Source organism: Pongo abelii, chromosome 23 (genome assembly GCF_028885655.2).
Source record: "Pongo abelii isolate AG06213 chromosome 23, NHGRI_mPonAbe1-v2.0_pri, whole genome shotgun sequence".
NCBI classification, from domain to species: Eukaryota; Metazoa; Chordata; class Mammalia; order Primates; family Hominidae; genus Pongo; species Pongo abelii.
In genome coordinates this window covers 49974917-49996054 of record NC_085929.1, presented here as the reverse complement: position 1 = coordinate 49996054, position 21138 = coordinate 49974917, and the positions used below count along the sequence as shown (strand labels likewise).

The 21138-nt window shown below is 53.7% G+C and overlaps 1 protein-coding gene across 2 annotated transcripts in view; it reads right to left on the bottom strand.

Annotated features, from left to right (window-relative positions):
- Positions 1-232: 232 nt before the first annotated feature.
- The window catches only part of MPPED1 (metallophosphoesterase domain containing 1), a 94387-nt gene continuing 73481 nt past the window's right edge, over positions 233-21138 (bottom strand). Inside the window, exons 5-7 of one of the 2 annotated variants that reach the window (XM_024239767.3) lie at positions 8373-8488; positions 5301-5414; positions 233-2569 (exon numbers count right to left, since the gene is read on the bottom strand). In XM_024239767.3, the coding sequence (XP_024095535.1) occupies positions 2451-2569; positions 5301-5414; positions 8373-8488 (349 nt within the window). In that variant the 3' untranslated portion in view covers positions 233-2450. The remainder of the gene's footprint in view (positions 2570-5300; positions 5415-8372; positions 8489-21138) is intronic. The other variant, XM_054543757.2, reaches the window with a different exon arrangement.

The following is a 21138-nucleotide window of genomic DNA, read 5'->3' as shown; positions in this document are numbered from 1 at the left end:
CAAGTATTTGTACACAAGAGGACCCAGAACTGCCCACACCACCACCTCTGGGATCCCCCCGCCCCTGGGGAGGTTAAAGCAAGCAGAGGGACACCGACTGCTGCCACACAGGAGGTCTTCGGCCTCCAAGCTCTGTCCAGGCCTCAGCATTCTGCAAGAGGACACCACGCTGCCCCGACGTGTCCCAGACAACAGCCAGAGATTTGGAAGGAAGAGGCGCCGCGTGGACTTCTCTTTTTACAAAGACTTTATTGTCTGACATGCTTGACAAAAAAAAAAAAAAAAATTACAGCCACAATCAAGTTACGCCAAAATGATTGAGAAGCACGCCGTCATCTTCATATCTCGAGGACTTTTAATGAATTTTCTCTTAAAGTAACAGCTGCCTTCATAACTTTTCTTTTCCACATAAAAATACACCATATTCTGAAGATACCTTAGGAAAAAATTTTTTTTAAGTTTATAGTTCTCGGTCCACATAGAAATTGAGTGGAGCTGGCACTGAAAGGGCCTGCTTTTCTCCACCCGCACACATGCCCTGCGCCTGGGGCATCAGAGAGACCTCATAAACATCCCTGGCTACAGGAACCCCTTCAGCCAAATGGGATTCCTGGAGCCCTGCATCCCACGGCGCTCAGCTTCAGCCAACCCGACACAGTGCTGCTGCTAGGCTTCCAGGGAGAGCAGCCCCACCCCTCGAGAAGCCCAGCTCAGCGTGGGCAGAAAAGGACTCCCAGGATGCTAGGATGCTGCACCTAGGGTTCAGGACTCCTCAGAGCTCAGACCAGTTTTGAACAGGACCCTTAAAAATGAAAATACAATAAAAAGAGCCTTGGACCATGCATTGCTTTGTAGGGACATAACTTGGGGTCATGGCAAAGTGAGGGCAGTGAGGCCAGAGAACAAGGGTCAGATCCTGCCTCTGCTCCTTTTGTGCTGTGAGCCCCCAGGCAAGTTACCACACCCCTCTGGCCTCAATTGTCTCATCTCTAAAATGGGACTAAAGTACCTACCTTGAAGGACCATCTGAGGATGAAATGAGACTATATCTGCAAAAGGGCTCACGGTAGGCTGGTTCCCAGGGCTGGGACCTGGGTGAGGGAGTGACACCCTTCTCTCAGATGTACAATGTAAAGGGGGTGCAAAAAAAGTCACCAATAAGGACAAATAATGCTACTTTAATGCAATGTGAAAAATCAAAGTAAATGCGAAAAAAGTCCATGATGAACAAAATATTAAATAACGACAGAATCTGACCCTGAACTTGCCCATTTCTGCCTGACTGCCTGCCCCCCTCATCTAGGCCCTACTGGTTCCCACCACCGCCCTGGCCCCACCCCCTCCAGTCCTAATTCAAAGAAGAAAAAGAAGCTGTCCAAGGTGGGGCTGCTGGAGCCTGGGCCCCGCTCGGTCCCTGTCACCCTCCCGTTCACAGGGCCGGCTGGTCCTGGGCTTCCTCGGCTGCAGGCATGCCAGACAGCCTAACAGTGCAAGGGAAGCCACACCAAGGAACAGAACCTCACTGCAGGGCAGAAAAGAGAAACACAGGACCCACTTGGTTCAATTAAGAGGGGTGTGTGCGTGCATGTGTGTCGGTGCGTGCCTGGACATGGGTTCATGTCCATGGCAGGCCTGCTGCAGCCTAACCCTCCATCCAGGCTACCGCGTTCTACAGAGCAGTGTGTTCCCCGTGGGACCAAGCGTCATCCCCCCATGACTGGGAACCCTCTCGCTGGTCCTGGGCACACATGCCAGTGGCTCATTCTGTAGAACCAGCCCCCATCATCCAGGCTCCGAGTGAATGCCTAGGACACTCAGGTCATTGTTCAAGTCAACAAAAATGCCTACGGGAAGAAAAACGGGGGAACAATGCCAGGCAAACTGCTGTGGGCCTGGCCAGGTGTGGTCTGAATTCCTGAGATGTCCCTAAATGCTCCCTCGGAGGGCCTCCGCCTTGAGCCTGTCTCCTCCCTCACTTGGGAGGAGAGCAAGGACTGTCTGTGTGCAGCTCACGAATCCTCCCACCCACCCCTAACCCAGGGGCATGCCGCCACACAGACCCGTGGTTAGAGGGAAATTTTGTGTAACTTCCAAAACCCATTCAAGAGCAGCAGCTTCCCAAACCAGGAGGGCGCCCAAGGGAGAAGAATGAAGATTTAGTCATTTCCCAAATATGACAGGGCCATGAGCTTAGTAGGTCCTTTAACGAGGTACACGCAGGATGTACACGCAGAAAAAGTAAATGAGCACAGAACCCCTGATGGGGATGCGCAGGGTCCCAACTCCAGGTGACAGAAGGCTAAAGAGTCATTCCAAGGCCCTGACCTGCCTGCTAGGCCAGTCCCCGCAGCCAGATGGGTCGTCCAGGCAACTCAGCATGGAAGGAACAGTGGCCGGGCCAGGCCTGTGGAGCTGACACGGGCGGGCAGGGCAGGGGCAGTGAGGAGCAGTCAGGAGTTCCGGGGTGTGGGGAGGTCGATGACTATGGGCGGGTTCACGGGCTGGTAGTTCACAGTGCATATGGACGCATTCACATAGGTGGTCGTCCCATCTGCCATGACACCATACCCTGGAAAGTAAGCACATGCCCATCAGGCCAGCAGCCAGAGCAGTGAGGGTGGTCAGGTTGGTGTGGCAGTCACAGGGCACTCAGCCTCTGTGGGCTGAATGTGTTTGGGGCAAGCTAGTAAACTCTCGAGGTCAGTCCCTTCATCTGTAAAATGGAGATAATAATGATCCATGACACTTCCAAGCCTGCTATGAGGATTATATGAGATAATTATCTATGTACTGTGCTCGGCCCAGTGCCTGGCACATGAGAAGCACACAGTGAGTCATCATCATCGACATCATCTTCACCACCATCCTCATCACCATCACCACCACCACTGTACCACCATCATCACCATCAACATCATCATCACCACCACCCTTATCGTGATCATCACTATTTTTCACCACTACTACCACCATAATCATCATCACTAATGTCATAACCATCACTATCATGATCAACATCATCATCACCAATACCCTTATCATCACCACCATTATCACCACCACCACCGCCATCACCATCATCAAAAATGCCATCATCACCATCACCATCAACATCATCATTACCACCCTTATCATCACCACCACCACCACCATCATCATCACTAATGTCATCATCATCACTATCATGATCAACATCATCATCACCAACACCCTTATCATCATGTTCACCATTACCTCCACCACCATTACCATCACCATCATCATCATCACTATCACCATGAACATCATCATCATCACTACCCTTATCATCACCACCATTATCACCACCACCACCGCTATCACCACCACCACCGCTATCACCACCACCACTATCACCACCACCACCGCCATCACCACCACCACCGCCATCACCAACATCATCAAAAATGCCATCATCATTACTATCACCATCAACATCATCACCACCCTTATAATTACCATTCATCACCACCACCACCATCATTCATCACCACCACCACCATCACCAAGAATGGTGTCATCACCAATGCCACCATGATCATCATCACTACCCTTATCATTATCATCATCACTATTATCACCAGCATACCTATCATCATCATCATTGTCATCATTGATGTCATCATGATCATCACCACCATCAACACCACTGTCATTATTATCACCCTCATTATTATTGTATCAGCACTATCATCATCACCACAATCACCATCATCATCACCATTGTCATCATCACCACCATTGCGTTTATCATTATCATCATCACCATTGTCATCACCACCATCATTGCGTTTATCATTATCATCATCACCACATCACCATTGTCACCACTACCATCATCATCAGTATCATCATCATCATTGACATTATTACTATCACCATCATCACTACCCACACCACTGAGAACATGGCCATCATCTATCATTATTGCCACCACCATCATCATCATTACTACTATCACTACCATCCTCTCACCATCATCACTATCATGATCATCATTGTCGTGTACTTTCTCTGCCTCCCTCATACCCTCTTCTCACCACCTCTATTTGGTAGAATCCCCCTCATCCTTCAGCTCAGGTCATCTCCAAGATAGAAGGAACATTTCCCCTTCCCTGTGTGGTGCCGGGGGAGGAAGAGAGTGGTTAGTGGGTGGGTGAGGATCTATTCTTTGGAGTCCAATTGTGCCTGTCCAATTGTGTGGGGGTGTGGTTTGGGTCACAGGCAACTTTGGATATGATGGAGCTACATGTCCATAGCAGGGCCACAGAAAATGACAGCCATTAATATTATCCCACAGCACGTGAGCTGCCCATCTCTCCCAGGACCTCTCACATCCTGCTTTGATGACTCCTCTGTGCCTAGGGCTCCTCCAGGAGCCACTCCAGGACCAGGTGAGGTCTGATCACTCCTGCCCCTTGACAATGAGCTGCAGAGGCCCTCAGGGAATGAATGGTTTGAGGCTTGCTTGCTTTTGAGCTGGAAAACGATCTGATGTGGACCAGGCAATGTGGAGGCCTGGGGTCCCTGGTCCAACCAGACAGAGGTTCAGGAGGCCAGGAGATGCCTCCGGGGGAAAACACGTCAGTCCAGACATCCCACAGCAGCCAATATGCTTCCTGGCAGGGATGTGACAGAGAGGCCTTGGGCAGGTGGGATAAATATCCAAAAGGAGCAAAAAAAGAGGCATCTGTGCCAAACTGGTGAAATGAGGCTCAGGTGAGCATGGCTGAGGTCTACTAGGGAATGCCTGCACACAGCAACAGGCCAGGGCGTGGCCGTGTGGATGATAGAACTGGAGCTGACATCATCCTCACCATCACAGGTAGTCCCTCCACACTTATTAAGCACCTATTCTATGCCAGGCCCCAGGAATAGAAGCAACAAGACAGGGCCACCAGTTTTAAGGGATTCATAGTGTGCCCACCAAATATAATGCATCCTCCATGTCGCGGCCCAAATGCCCCTTCCTCTGAAAACCCCCTGCCCACCTCCCAGTGGCTTCCCAGGCTGGAGGCACAGCAGAGTTGCAGGGCTCCCCAGAAGCAAAATTTACCCCCTAAGTTAGGCAGGATGTTGTGGTCATGTGGTCGTCTTCCTATTACTAAACATTTAGCGATAGCTCATTGACAGCCAGGGTGTGTATGGCAGTTAGCAGTTACAAAGCGAACAGTAGGAATGGGCTATTTATTTCCCTTCTGGCTGAACGGAGGGGAGGTCCTGCTGGAGGGTCCATTAGGAGCCCCTAGCCCGTGAGGTGCCTGTCTCCACTACGTACTGACCTTCGTGGATGTGGCCAAAGACATGTAGCCGCGGCTGGACGCGCCTCTGCACCGTGTTGAGCAGCTCCACGCAGCCCACCCGCTGCATCTTCTTGGGGACCCAGTCCAGGAAGCCTGGTATGGGGGAGACAACAGGAGGCCATGACGGGGTCTGTCCCAGCCCCTCACCACCCCACGCCCAGCAGCAGCTTCTGCAGCCTGGAAGAGGCATGGGGCTTCCGGACTCCGGCTTTGCACTCTCCCTGAGCAAGCTCTCCGGAACCCTGCCCTGCCTCAGGCTTCAGGGACTGAAACCATTCAGGACCTTGAAGCCTCACCCTCCTCCTCCATAGGGCTGCACTGAGGGCCTCCTTGAAAGAGCTTAGCATGGGCCAGGCACTTGGGGTGGGGTGCTCAGTAACTGCTAGCGCCCCCCAGACCATCTGTGCTCGAGTGGTCTCAAGGGTGGCATCCGCCCACCGCAGAGATCAGCAAACGGAGGCCAGAGAGGGACGGGTGAGTCCCAAGGGCAGGCACCCTGGTGGTTAGTTGCAGAGCAGGGCGTCCTGACACACAGCCCAGGAGTGAGATTTCCATGTCAGAAACTTCCTAAACAGCCCAGACTCATGAGCAGAAACTTCCTCCGTGGGTGCAGCATCGCTCACGTGGCTGCGCCTGCACCTGCCCCCGCTGCCAGCCTCCTGGAGCCGCCCAGATGGTGGCTGCTTAGTATCCTCACATGGCTACACAAACGGAGAAGAATTGATTACTCCAAGCAAACAATTAGGGTTCACGGCGGCCCCTCTCTGTTTGGGTGAGCAGAACAGGTTTCTGCAACTGCCAGGAAGGGGACAGGGGAAGCTTCCACTCAAAGGCCCAAATGAGCGGCAACAGGCATAAAGAGAAGACACAGACAGAGATAGAGACAAAGATGAGGGAGGAGGAGGAGGGGGAGAAGGAGGGGAAAGCAGAGAAAAGAGTCCGGGAATGGGTTGGGCACAGGCTGGGGGCAGACACTGGGGTGAAGTCCCAGGCTCTGCTGCCTACTGGCTGTGTGACCTTGGACAAGCCACTTAACCTCTCTGTGCCTCCATTTCATCCAACAGAGTGCTGGGCTGGGCACTGGGATCCCACCATGCATGAGGCAATTCTGGAGTGTGTGTTGTGGGGAGGGTCTCCAGCACGTCGGCGCCCTGGCGCGCACAGTCCGGAGATGATGCAAGGGCAGCACCAGCTGGAGCGCCTGGCACACGGGCAGCCCTGAGACAGGAGCCGGGTGGTGTGTGAAGGGGCCCGGGCGGGGCGTCCGGAGAGCAGGAAGCCAAACGACACCATGTTTGGAGAGATGGATAGATGGAAAGGAGAGAGGGAGAGAAAGAAGGAAGAGGGAGGAGGGGAGGAAAGAAGGAAAAAAGGAGCTAGGGAAAGGAGGGAATGAAAAGAGAAGGAAGAGAACAAGACGCCTTTGCTGCTGAGCCTCACTGTCAGTGACCAATGACACCGAATGTTGACGGGAACCGTCCCAGGACTCAGGCGGCTTCGGGTGGGGGTGAAACGCACCCGGCTACAACCTCCCTGTGCTGCTTAAATCACACCAGGGCCCAGGCCTCCGCTTCCACCTGTGAGGGTGAGGCTGGCAAAACCTTCCTTTCCTGGACTTTGTGAGGAGGCAGAGGGGCCATGGGGCACTGGCTGGGTACGGGCACAAAGTGGTATCAGGAGTTTCTTCCTGAACTGGTGTGTGAGCCAGTGACACTTGAGCTGTCCTGCGCCTCACCCCACAGCCTCCCCCATGGTCTCTGGCCTGGACACCCTTCCCCTCCCCTTCTCTACCTCACCCTCCTCCAATTCTGGGATCACAGCTTGTGCAAGTCCCCCATGCAGCCTAACAGCAGTCATCTCTCCTGACTCCTCAAGCTTCCCTCACCCCTGAATGTCTCCCACGGGGTTTGGCTGTTTCTGAACCCTCTACCCTGCCGCCTGGGGGCCCTCCAACCCAGGCACACACTGCAGGGGTTATCCTGGACCAGTGTCACCCAGCACAGGGACTGGTCCCAAGCACTGAGGGAGGGATGGTGGGTTTCTGGAGGTGGCGGTGGGAGCAAGACACTGATATGGGCCAAACTGCTGGGAGACTGGACTTCATTCAGAGGACTGAGGGAGCCACAGAGGGTCACAGAGGGGTGGCACGGCACACATAAGGATACAGAGAACTCCCTCCTGCTGATGTAAAGTGAGTGGACTGGAAGGGGCAAGACCTTCACCTCCACCACCTCCACCACCTCCATCACCTCCATCACCACCTCCACCACCACCTCCATTACCACCTCCATCATCACCACCACCTCCACCACCACCTCCATCATCACCACCACCTCCACCACCACCTCCATCATCACCACCACCTCCACCATGACCACGGGAGAGAGAGAAGACATTGTCCTGGACTGAGGCGGGGTCAGCAGCTTGAAGAGAAGGGGGAGTGGGAGGCAGTTTGGAGGCGGAATGGGAGGGATGTGGTGATGGCCAGGCTGTGGGAATGAGGAAAGGAAGGGAACTGAGAAAGCCCCCAGAGGGGACAGTGTGGGTGGGGGAGGCAGTATGCAGATGAGGGATAACCTCAGTGTGGATTGGGTGGTGGGGTGGGGGCAGAGAGGAGAGATGGGAGGTGGTCTACAGGCCCTGGGGATGTTGGGCTGGGTGGGGTGAGGAAGTGGGGACCCCAGGTTTCTGAGGGAGTGAGGGCTGCCCGGAGGAAGCCCTGTGCAGGGCTCTGGTGATTTTCAGCACCCAGGACTGGGGTCTGCAGAGGCATAAGCCGAAGCTCCAGGGTCCCACCTGTCAAATGGGCGGGTGATTCTGGCCTCCTGTGCTGTTGTGAGGAGCCCACAAGGTAACAAGTCAAGCCCCCTGCTCTCAGTGGGCACTCAGGAAATAAGAGGGACCATGGCGCGACGTGTCCTCAGTGCCCCAGCAAGTGGGTCTCAGAGCCCCTCCACGGCTCCCCTATACAAGCCCAGCCAGACCCCCATCCCAGAGCCCACCCACCAGCCCAGGTGGGCGAGCTGGAGGGCCAGGCAAACAGAGCCTTACCCAGTGGCGGTCCATGGGTTATCAGGATGTCTACGCCTTCGGGAATGAGGTTCCATTTCTCCAGCAGGGCTTGGCCTCGCGGGAGGTTGAAGCCCCAGCCATAGAACCAGGGCTGCCTGTAGAAGAAGTGCAGGTGGTTGAGGGAGGGTGGGTGAAGGTACAGGGCGGTCACAGGGAAGGCGGAGCTCCCCACGGGCCAGGGGGCTCTCAGGACCAGCTCGCTACCTGGAGACCCAGGGAACGTCTCCACCCAGGGAAGGCAGGGACTCACCAGGACTCTGACCCACTGGCGGGCTGTGGGTCCCTGGGGAATTCTCTTTCCTGTCTCCTGTCTCCTGTCTCCTGCTTACCTGCAGTTTCTGTTTTCCTGTAAGTATTATTTACATAACCAAAAAAAAGAAAGCTAAATACATATATATATGAACATATATATATGAACATATATATGTACATATATATATCAGCTTCTTCATAAGACCTTTCCTGCTCCAAGCCTTTCTAAGAAAATCCACAGGGAACATTATACATTCTCCAATACTCCCACCCCCACCCCCAGGAAGATGCCCCTCCATCCTCCCTCCCCCAGGCGGGGTATGTGGACCCCCAATCAAAAGAGAGCAGATTCCAGGTGTGGGCTGCTCATTCTTGCTTATACTGGAAGCTCTGGCCAGGGAGTCCAGGTAGAGTTGAGCCCATCCCCAGCTGGGAGGGTGGGGCCAGGTGGACCTAGACCATTAAATGCAATCCCAGCCTGGTAGCCTGCTCCCCAGCCAAGACCTGGACCCATCAGTGCCAGATATTCCCCCTAGTCAGTTCAGTGGTACACACATCACCTAGATCCTTCCAATTGCAGGGAGTCTCTTTTCAAGGAGAAGAAAAGTGGATACTATCATCCCTGTGTATAAACAGTGAGCTTCTAGCCTTGGGAGCTGTCGGCAGCTGTTAAGCTACCCAAGAAACAGCTGGATCAAACTGGACCAGACACCCACCCTACCTCAGCACTTCCCAATTATATGGGCCAACACAAAGCCATTTGAACTGGGTTTTCAGTCATTTGCAACAAAAGCATCAGAATCATCCCTTAGGTTTCACCCATGCATGATTCCACAAGAATGGGCCCTTTATGTCAACAAAGTAACCAGCATCACCACCTCCAACACCGCCACCTCCACCATCACTAGCACTTCTACCATCAACAGCACTTCCACCACCACCTCCATTACTAGTACCTCCTCCTCCACCACCACCATCTCCACCACCACCACCTCCAACACCGTCACCTCCACCACCACTACCTCCACCATCACCTCCACCACCACCATCTCCACCACCACTACCTCCACCATCACCACCACCTCCATCACCACCACCACCACCATAACCAGCACTTCCACCACCACCTCCATTACTAGTACCTCCTCCTCCACCACCACCACCTCCATCACCACCTCCATCACTACCACCACCAGCACTACCACCACCTCCATCACCACCACCACCACCTCCACTTCCATCACCACTTCCATCATCACCACCTCCATCACACCTCTGTCACCACTACCAGCACCTCCATCACCACCACCACCTCCTCCTACCACCTCCATCACCACCACCATCACCACCATCACCTCCATCACCACCACCACCACCTCCATCACCACCACCACCATCACCACCACCATCACCACCATCACCTCCATCACCACCTCCATCACTACCACCACCATCACCACCACCACCACCACCATCACCACCTCCATCACTACCACCACCATCACCACCACCACCACCTCCATCACCACCTCCATCACTACCACCACCATCACCACCACCATCACCACCATCACCTCCATCACCACCTCCATCACTACCACCACCATCACCACCACCACCACCTCCATCACCACCTCCATCACTACCACCACCATCACCACCACCATCACCACCATCACCTCCATCACCACCTCCATCACTACCACCACCATCACCACCACCATCACCACCATCACCTCCATCACCACCTCCATCACTACCACCATCACCACCATCACCTCCATCACCACCTCCATCACTACCACCACCATCACCACCACCATCACCACCATCACCTCCATCACCACCTCCATCACTACCACCACCATCACCACCACCATCACCACCATCACCTCCATCACCACCACCATCACCACCTCCATCACCACCACCACCTCCATCACCACCACCACCTCCACTTCCATCACCACTTCCATCATCACCACCCCCATCACACCTGTCACCACTACCAGCACCTCCATCACCACCACCACCTCCTCCTACCACCTCCATCACCACCACTACCTCAATCATTGCTATGATCTAAATGTTTGCATCCCCCCAAAATTAATATTTTGAAATCTAATCCCCAAGGTGCTAGTAGTAGGAGGTGGGGTCTCTGGGAGGTGATGAGGCCATGAGGGTGGAGCCCTCTCAAATGGGATCAGTGCCCTTATAAGGAGAGGCATGAGAGATCCTTGCTCCTTCCACTATGTAAGGAAACAGCAAGGAGGTGCCATCTATGAACCAGGAAGTGGGTCCTCACCAGACATGGAATCTGCCAGCACCTTGATCTTGGAATTCTAGCCTCCAGACTGTGAGAAACACACTTCTGTTGTTTAGAATCCACCCAGTTTATGGCATTTTCTTGTAGCAGCCCGAATGGTCTAAGACAGCCACCATCACCACCACCACCACTGTGAATCAAATTGTGTCCCCCAAAAAGATGTGTTGCCAACCCCCAGGACCTGTGAATAAGACCTTATTTATAAAGAGGTTCTTTGTAGATGAAATCAAGCTAACATGGGGTCATACTGGATTCGTGTAGATCTTACCTCCAATGACTGGTGTCCTTAAAAGAGGGCCATGTGATAACATAGAGACACCGGCAGAAGGAAGGACACCAGGTGACAATGGAGGTAGAAACTGAAGTGACACTTGCACAAGCTAAAGAACGACCAAGATCACCAGCAACCATCAGAAACCACGACAGTGTGGCCAAGGATCACTAGCAACTAGGAATACCAGCAACCATCAGAAGCCACGACAGCGTGGCCAAGCATGGTGGCTCATGCCTGTAATCCCAGTGCTTTGGGAGGCTGAGGCAGGAGGATTGTTTGAGCCCTCAAGTGCAAGACCAGCCTGGGCAACACAGTAAGACACTGTCTCTACAAATATATTTTTAAAAAATTAGTCGGGCATGATGGCGCACACCTGTAGTCCCAGCTACTCAAGAGGATGGGGTAGGAGACGACTGCTTGAGCCCAGGAGGTCAAGGCTGCAGTGAACTGAGATTGTGCCACTGCACTCCAGCATGGGCAACAGAGCAAGACCCTGTCTCAAAATAAAGCAGCAGCTAGAAGAGTGGCCCGGAAGAGTTTTCCCTCAGAGCCTCCCAAAACGAACCAATCTTGTGGAGGCCTCTATAGGCTTCTGGCCTCCAGAAACATGAGAGAGTGAATTTCCGTTGTTTTCACCACTGGATTTGATCCTCAGTTACACAGCCCTACACAGTAATGCAGTTGCCATCCCCACATCACCTCCCCGCCTGCTGCCCTGGGACGACCTTCACCCTTGCAGCACTGTTGGCCAGATAAGTCTCCTTCTACATGTTTTGTAGATGAGAAAATTGAGGCCCAGGGGTTGGAAAATAAAAATAGTCACCAGCATTTCCTGTGCACCTACTGTTCTGCCAGGCCCCAAATATGTACATTACTGGGATGGGCTCAGCTGTTACAAGAACCCCGTGAAAGAGGGACTAGCATTATTCTCCTTTTACAGATGAGGACACTGAGGCTCCCAGTGGTGAGATGGCACAGGACTTGGGTTCTGGTGTGCCGGCCCCTGACAGGGTGCCTCACTACCACTCTCCCGCCACCACACGCTGCGAGAGTTGGTGGAGGCTGGGGGAGGGGTGGGCTTTGCCATTGCCAGTGCCTCTATCACCACCTCCATCACGAGCACCAGTGCCCAAGGCTGCCACTGAAATCCCTCCCTGGGCCATGCACTGTTCCGTGGGGTGACTGACACCCCTGGCTGTTAACCCAACATACTACCCTGTTGGCACCTCCTTGGAACCCCATTTGAAAACCCCAACTTAGTCCTATGCTGGCAGCTCCTGGACCAGAAGATGGAGGTTTGGCGAGGGAACGGAAAGTGCCCAGGTTCACACAGTGGGTCAGTGGAGAAGTCATTCTCAAACCCAGATCTGATGTTCTCTCCCCACTGCCCCACCCTGCCTTCAAGCCTACAGAGCCATCTCCTGGGACACGGGGCTTGTGACAGAGGAGGATGGGTGACCACACTGGTTATTTGGGGTCAAAGGCCTTTTCGTTGTTTCAGACACCAGCCCAGGAGACACGCAAATCTATGTTTAACGAATGATGGTGGGTGAGAGGGGACTGAATTAATGAATAAATTGTTAACAGGATGTTGAGCAGGACTTTACCTGTTCTTGGGATTGCAGCCAAAATGCCAAAGCTGAAACCAATCCCCCTCATTTGAAAGAAAAGCCCCAGAACCCCCAGGGGAACGTACTAAAAGCAGGCAGAACACACCAGACCACCACCTTCCCAGTCCCCTACCAGCCAAGCTCTGGGCTTTGAGGAAGAGGGCTGTCGCTCCTGCCCAGTTCTTGAGGGAGAAGAAGAAAGGGGGTCCCCTACACCCAGCCATGAGCAGGCTCCAGGAGAGCCCCTTGCACAGGTGGGGGCCTGGGGAATGAGACTGGCTGTGTTTTCTGGGTTGTGCCTGGGGATCTGCCCCCAGGCCTGTGAGAGGAAAAATTAAGTGTGAGGGGCAGAGCACAGAAGAGCTGCCTGCACCCCCAGTAAGGGCTCTCTCAGGGACCCCCACCCACAGGCAGTGCCCACCAATTGAGGAAACCAGGCAGCTGTGGCTAAGGAACGGCCTCTGGGTGGGCAGCACCAAGGACAGTGGCTAATCCCATTAGTGGGCACCGTCTCCCTCAGACACATCCACACAGGCCTGCAGGAAGCCAAGATTCTCTCTGCAGAAATATGTATCACCCCCTGACATGCACACACATGATTTTACACCCAACTGCGAGTGCTTCTTGCAGTTAGACCTGGGTTACAATGGTCCACTCCTTACCACCTGTGTGATCTTGAACAAAGAACTTAACCTCTATGCCCCAATTTCCCATCTGTGAAGTGGGGATAATACTCAATAGGGCTGTTGAAATGACTAAATCAGTTAATCCATGTAAAGTACTTAAAACAGGGCCTGGTACACAGTAAGTGTTCAACACATTGCAAGTTCATCATCCCCATCACCTCCATCATCCCTATAATCACCCCCAGCACCACCTCCATCACCACCACCTCCACCATCTCCATCATCACCAACATCATCACCACCACCACCTCCATCACCAGCACCTCAATCATTACCACCACCTCCATCATGACCACCACCACCAGTACCTCCATTACCACCACCTCCATCACCACCATCTCCATCACCACCACCTCCATCATCATCACCATCACCACCACCACCATCTCCATCACCAGCACCTCAATCATTACCACCACCTCCATCACCACCACTATCACCACCACCACCTCAATCATCATCACCACCTCCATCACCACCTCCATCGTCACCACCTCCATCACCATCACCACCACCTCCATCACCAGCACCTCAGTCATTACCACCACCTCCATCACCACCACCTCCATCATCACCACCATCACCACCACCACCTCAATCATTACCACCACCACCATCACCACCTCCATCACCACTAACTCCGTCACCATCACCACCACCACCTCCATAACCACCACCTCCATCACCATCACCACCACCTCCATAACCACCACCTCCATCATCATCACCACCACCTCCATCACCAACACCACCATCACCACCACCATCATCTTCATCACCACCTCCATCACCACCACCACCACCTCCATCACCGCCATCACTACCACAACCTCCATAACCAGCACCTCCATCATCACCACCTCCATCACTACCACCACCACCTCCATCACCACCACCGCCTCCTCTATCACTATCACCACCATCATCTCCATCACCACCACCATCATCACCACCACCATTATCAACATCAACATCATCACTCCCATCACCACCATCACCATTATCATCATCACCACCATCATACACCACCATTATCAATATCACCACCATCACCTCCTATACCACCACTACCATCATTATTGCTATCATCATAATTATCATGGAGCCCTCCTGAGACTCACCCACGGAGCCTGAATGAAAAACATCTGGCCTACAGCAGGGTCTTTCAAATTGCATTTTGATGAATGGCAACAACATTATTTTTTTAAAAAAAGAATAGAAAACATCAGCTCCCCAAGATTTGAGAGTCCATCGAGGCAGGAAAGGGATACTTCAGTTAAATATATTTCTATTTAATTAGCCACCCACATCAACACGGACTGAGTCACAGAGTAAAATGCTTTCCTTCCGCGGTTCCTAGTGGAGAAGAGCCGACAGCGTCTCACCGGCAGCTCCCAAGGCTGCCCCAGTTCTAACCTGCTGAGTTCACAGCTGGAATTTTCTGATGCCGTGGTCCTAGACACATTCAGAGCCCCACTGGCTGAACCAGGCAGGTAGGGGGAGTGGGTAAGGTGCTTCTGGGAAGGACTCAGCAGCTTAGAAGCCACTTAGGGTCCTCCCTGGAGCCCCAGCCCCATCAGCCAACAGAAAAACAAGCAACACATTTCTGGTGGTACCTTCCAAACACAGCCTCCATTTTTCAAAAATCTGATCAAATATTTACAAGGCAGGAGGAAGCCTCATCAGTATGGAGAGAACACGTCTGTTGGTTCCCGAGAGCCACGGCAGGGGGTGGTTATTTGAAGGAAACACTCGGAAACATATCAGAGACCCTGTGGACCCCCAGGAGATGGCCCCTGGTAGAGTCGCTGCCTGTCCCACCTTCCCCTCACCTAGCACCAAGGAGCCTTCCTCTAGGGGTGACAGTTTCCCGCCAGCTTCTTGGAAACACATGACCTCAAATCTTGGGGAGCCGGAATCTGCCCTGTTCCCCCACCCCAATGCCCAGAGAGGTTGTTCCACTTCCCAGGGTCACACAGGGAGGCCCAGGCAGAGCTGGGTGAAGAACCAGATCTCAACAGGGCAGCGGGTCTGGAATTTGTTCCTTTTTCCCTCCCCATCACACCCTTGCCCATCTGGGGGGCCATGAGAACATCTCCAAATGCATAGAAGGACCAGACTTGCCTGCAGGATCTGGGGACATGGGGGCAGCTGACACCATAACATTGGGTCCAGGGGGCCATAGGCTGCCTTGTTTTCCTCTACTGGGTAGAAAGGGCACTGAAGTGGGCATCAGACACCCCCGTTCTGCCCCTGGCTGCTCAATGCACCTCTTCCAGCCTCAGTTTCCTCCTGTGTAAAGATGGGGTTAATGACGCCTCTGTCCCCAGTCCTCTTGCTCTCCTCTGTGTCCCACTGCCTGACGCAGGGGAGGAAAGGAGGGAGGAGGAGAGCAGTTAGGAGGATTAGACGGCACCACCACTGTGAAAATGCCTTCTAAATACCTGGGAGCTCCATCAATGGGAAGAGGTGATGTTCCAGCTTTTATTAGAATATTGGTGGACAGGGGCCGGGTGTAGTGGCTCACGCCTGTAATCTCAGCACTTTGGAAGGCCGAGGTAGGTGGATCACCTCAGGTCAGGAGTTCGACACCAGCCTGGCCAATGTGGTGAAACCCCGTCTCTACTAAAAATACAAAAATTAACTGGGCATAGTGGCACATGCTTGTAATCCCAGCTACTCAGGAGGCTGAGGCAGGAAAATCACTTGAACCCAGGAGGCAGAGGTTGCAGTGAGCCAAGATCATGCCACTGCACTCCAGCCTGGGCGACAGAGCGAGACTCCATTTCAAAAAAAAAAAAAGAAAAATGTGGGGGGACAGGAGGAGTCAAGTCATGCACAAGACATCCAGAAGAGACACTTCCCAGGACAGACTGCTCACTGGGGAGCACCATACCCAGGCTGGGAAAGGGGGACTTCTCAAAGGCAGGCAGGAGCAGGTGGGTGGGCACGACTGAGTAGACCCCTTGGGGTGACCTCACTCCCAGAGGCCTCTGAGCTACACATGAGGCCTGGACAGCCCCCGGCCTCCTGTACAACATTCATGGAAACCACCATCAGGCTCTGCCCTGGGCAGAGGAGACAAAAGGAGCAGCCCTTCCTGGAGGCGAAGTGCGAAGAGGTCCTCCCCACATGCTGTGTGTGGGGATGAAATGACCCTCTCCATGTCCAGTGAGACCTGGCAGGTGGGATCAATCACTGTGAACGGCAGGCCCGAAGCCCATGGGGCCCCTGGTGTTTCAGAGGTCAGGGCAGACAAGGGCTCCAGGGGCCCAGTCAGCCCCGATCCAGCCCACCCCTCACTGCCCACACTGCCACCATGGTCTGAGACTCACGAATGCCTGAGATGCGATGCTGAGGTGCCCCAAGAGCCACTGTACTGGCTGCCAACGCAACCCAATGCCTGGACCCAACCTCACCACCCTGAGGGTCCAGGATCCCCAATGCCAGCCCCACTGTGCGGGGCACATCACAGCGCCTGAGGAGGGTGGACGGATGCGAATTCCCGCTAAGCCATGGAAGGCGGCTTTATGTCCTGAATTTCTGTCTTTCTGTTCTAAAGTAACCATTGGAATAATTTTCTTACAGAATGATAGTTGCCATGACAACCAGAGCAAATTTTCCTTTTCTGAAACAGATGTCTCATTTAGTTGAAAATTAGAATGTGAACAAACCCATGGGAAAAATTAATTCAAACTTTAACAGAGCGCTGAATACAATGTAATCTCTCAGAGGTTAACCCCTTAACAGCTTTTTTGTGCTCTTATGGTAACCTTCGAGTCCCGTCTAATTAATCCCGCTTAGCCAATATAAATGACCTCCTCGTGGCCAATCATTAAACAGTCTCCCGCTGAAGCATGAATTCCAGGTTCCTCAGCCGCAAACAGGGAAGCAGGGAGACACTCGTCTATAGGAAATGGCAGAAGCCAAGCCTGCCCTGCTCGGGTTCTCTGCCTCCCCAGGTAAGGTACACAGCTGCTGGGCAGGTCATGTCCCCAGGAGTCACTGTAGCACCCTGGAGTACAGCCATCCCTGGCTAAGCCCCATTTCCTGGAGTGCTGGGGTGTTGGGGGGCCCTGGGTAGTGCTGAGCACTCAGGCACACCCGGGCCCAGGCATAATACTGAGGGCGGCGTAGGGGCCGCCCTCAACGGGACACGGAGCAGACACCCACACAGATGCAGTGCCCACGGCCTCTCCAGGAACAGCCAGACTCAATCCTCACACCCTCCCCAGAGAGGCAGCTGCCACCACGGCCTCCACTCTACAGATGCAGAAACTGAGATGGAGAGAGGTACCCATGTGACACAGCCAGGGCTCAAACCCCGAATGCTAGTTCCAGAGCCTATACTCTATGTGTCCATCCCAGAATGATGAAAATGTGACCAGGAATCACCCTCGCGCCACCCGTCCCACCGCCCTGCCCACAGCAAATCCCCTTTAGCAGTCGCTGTCATGTCTAGTAGCTCAGTTCATCCTCAGGGCAAAACTATTGGGAGGCCCCCCTGTTTTAGAGACAAGGAAACGGAAGCACAGAGAAGTCAAGCAGTGTGCCCGAGGACACACAAGAAGCCAGAGGGGCATGGGCCAGGGCTCACGGCTCCTGCGTCCTGTGCCCAAGCTGGCAGCTGACACACGGACAATTCCTGGGGTGCCAGGCCACAGGCTCTCCCTCTCCCAAGATGACTTCCTGCCTGCTCCTCTGAGCTCCCTGACCCTTGCCAGTTCCCCTCTTAACCCAGACTGGACAGAGGGGAAGAGACCTGCACCCCTGGCTCCTAGGACCCCACCCACATATTTACTGCATGACACTCATCCACTCCAGCACCTCCCATGGCTCCCTGCTGCTTCCAGGACAAGCCCAGCCCTCGGCCCGGCACATGGGGCTTTAGGATCTGCCCCCTCCACCTTCCAGGTCATTCTGTTCAGGCTCCTCACGGAGCTCACCACCCCTGTCAACCTTAACCATCCACTTCCAGCTTCCTAAACACATTCTGGCCTTTCCGTACCTCCAGGTTTTGCTCATACTAGTTCAGAAATCTGAAATGCCCTTCGTAGCCTTTCCCATCATCCACGACCCGTATTTTATTAAGGACTGGCTCAAAGGCCACCTCTTCCAGGAGTTCCTCCTGATCACCTGCCTCCCCCAGCACAGGTGTCCCCTCTCCACCCTAACTGAGGTCCATCCCTGAACCCCTCCTGCCCAGGCCCGCTTCAGGGAGGGGTTGCTCAAGACGGCCATGAATGAACGAAGAATGAAATGAACAAGCAGGTGCTCTACCCGACAGGCAGGTGGGAGGAGCTACACACTAGCCCTCTTCACTCTGCACCCTCCTGCCGGGAGCCCCACCTCAGAGTCCCTGACAGTCAGGAAGCCCCAAGACCTATATCAGCAATGAAAACAGTCACAAGAACTCTCTGAGACCTCTGCCATCTGCTGAGTGTCCCATTCTCTCTCCCTCTCCCATGAACCTGCACAGGGGACTTACGTGTCCATTTTACACATGAAGCCTCAGAGGCGAACCCAGATCCAAAATGCTCACAACCCTCTGCTGCATCTGGACCCCCAGAAAGGCTCACCTCCCCTGGGGGCCCCTCCCAGCCTCCCCAGGGCCCCCATTTCCCAGGGTGCAGGCTGAGTGCTGGCAACCCTGCTGCCTGCTGGGGTGACCACCACCATGAAAGTCCTGTGGAGGAAGAAGGGTCTTTTACAGGACCTGCCAGCGGCCAGGTATTCCTATACTTCCTCCTCTTGACAATCCTCTGAGGATAGCTTTGCTGTCTCTACTCTACAGGAGCTGCAGCTCCAAGCAGGGGTGTGACATGTTCCAGCCATGTGGCTGCTGCAGCGGCCCCTGAGCTCTCAGAGGAGCCTGTCCAGGTCCAGGTCCAATCTCCTTCCCCCAAGGCCAAGCACTCTCTGTCCTGATCCCTACCCGTTTGTTCTTCCCACCCCAATACCTCCCCTCCCCAAAGAGGCCGGGCTTTCCAGGGAGCCAGCCATGACCACAGCCAATATTAAGAGTGTCTCTGGTGAGGATGACATCTGTCGTTGGCCCTGAGTCCTTCCCCAGACACTCCCAGCACCCCAGTGAGGCTGTATTCCCATTCTGCAACAGGGGAAACTGAGGCTCAGAGATGTCAGAGATGTGCCTGGTTCCCAAGTGAGGGCATGCCTGCATGGAGACCAGACCTGTGTGTTGACTCCTCACACCACAGGTGGTGTCTGTCTCCTGGGGATGTCCCACTGTCCGAACTTCCTCTGTCCTCTGCCCAGTCCTGGTGAGAGGGGTTTGCCCTGACCCCTCCCTCTGCATCTCCTAGGCCGGTGGGCCCAGGCAAAGGCTGGGGGAGATGGACAGCAGGGGTCCAGCTCTACTGACCTTGGGGCCCGATGGCTGCCCGAGAGGGGACAGGGCAGTGCGGAGCTGGCAACGCGCCCCCAAAGCCCGTCAATCACACACCTGGCCAGGGCACACAACCGCGTACAGCAAGTCAGCAGCAAGATAAGTGGAACCGAAGAACGGGGTCCTTTGTCATTCCTAATTAATTTCCCCACCCTTCCCATGCACAGAATCATCCATCTTTTGTTTCGCTGGGACTTTGCGGCGGGAAGGAGGCAGATGATTCGTTTCAAACATTAATCTCATGTGGAGTAGTGCGCACACGTGTGTTGAGGGGCCTTCTAGAAAGGAAAACAGACACGTGAAATCAATTTTATCTGGACAAGTGAACGGAAGATGAAGATAGGAAGGGGGTAAAAGAGAAATCGTGGCGGTGTCTGTGTGACTGTGTGTGAGTGTGAATGTGTGTGTGTGAATGTGTATGACGTGTGCATCCATGTGTATGTGTGTGACTGTGTGAGTGTGTATGTGTGTATTTGTGACTGTGTATTAGTGTGTGTGAATGTGTGTATGAACATGTGTGAGTGTACATATGTGAATATACACGTATGGGTGAATTCATATGTGTATGAATGTGTGTCTGTGAATGTGTGTGTGTCTATGAATATGTGTGTGGATGTGTGAATGCATGTGTTTGAGCGGGTGGATGTGTGTGTGAATGCACGTGTGTATGAGTGTGTGGATGTGTATATGAGTATGAATGTGTGTGTAGGTGTATAGATATGCGTGCGTGTGAATTGTGTGTGTATATGTGAATGTTGTATGTGAATGTTTCTGTGTGTACCTGATATTGTGTGTACATGTGTGAATGTGCACGTGAGTGTGTACGGTATGGGAATGTCTGTGCATGTACATGAATGTGTGTGTGTATGTGAATATGTGTGTGTGTGAGTGTGTGTCTGTGTGTTTGTAGAAGCAGCACAGCAAGCTACCAGAGACTGAAGAATTTCTTTGCCTCCATCAGAATTTAACTGATGCTGCGCGTTGGGCTCAGAATTCTAAGAAGCCAGTGCAGGAAGGAGAAGGAGGTGGGTGGCTGTGGGATCACTCTGGGTGGACACTGCTGGCTGCCTTGGGCCCCCTCATCCATGGCACGTGCCAGCTGGCTCCCAAGCCCCTCAGCCGTTTCCCTGAGAGGCTCAGGTGGGGCTCACACCTGCCCTAGACGACAGGCTCTACAGCCACCCCTAAGCA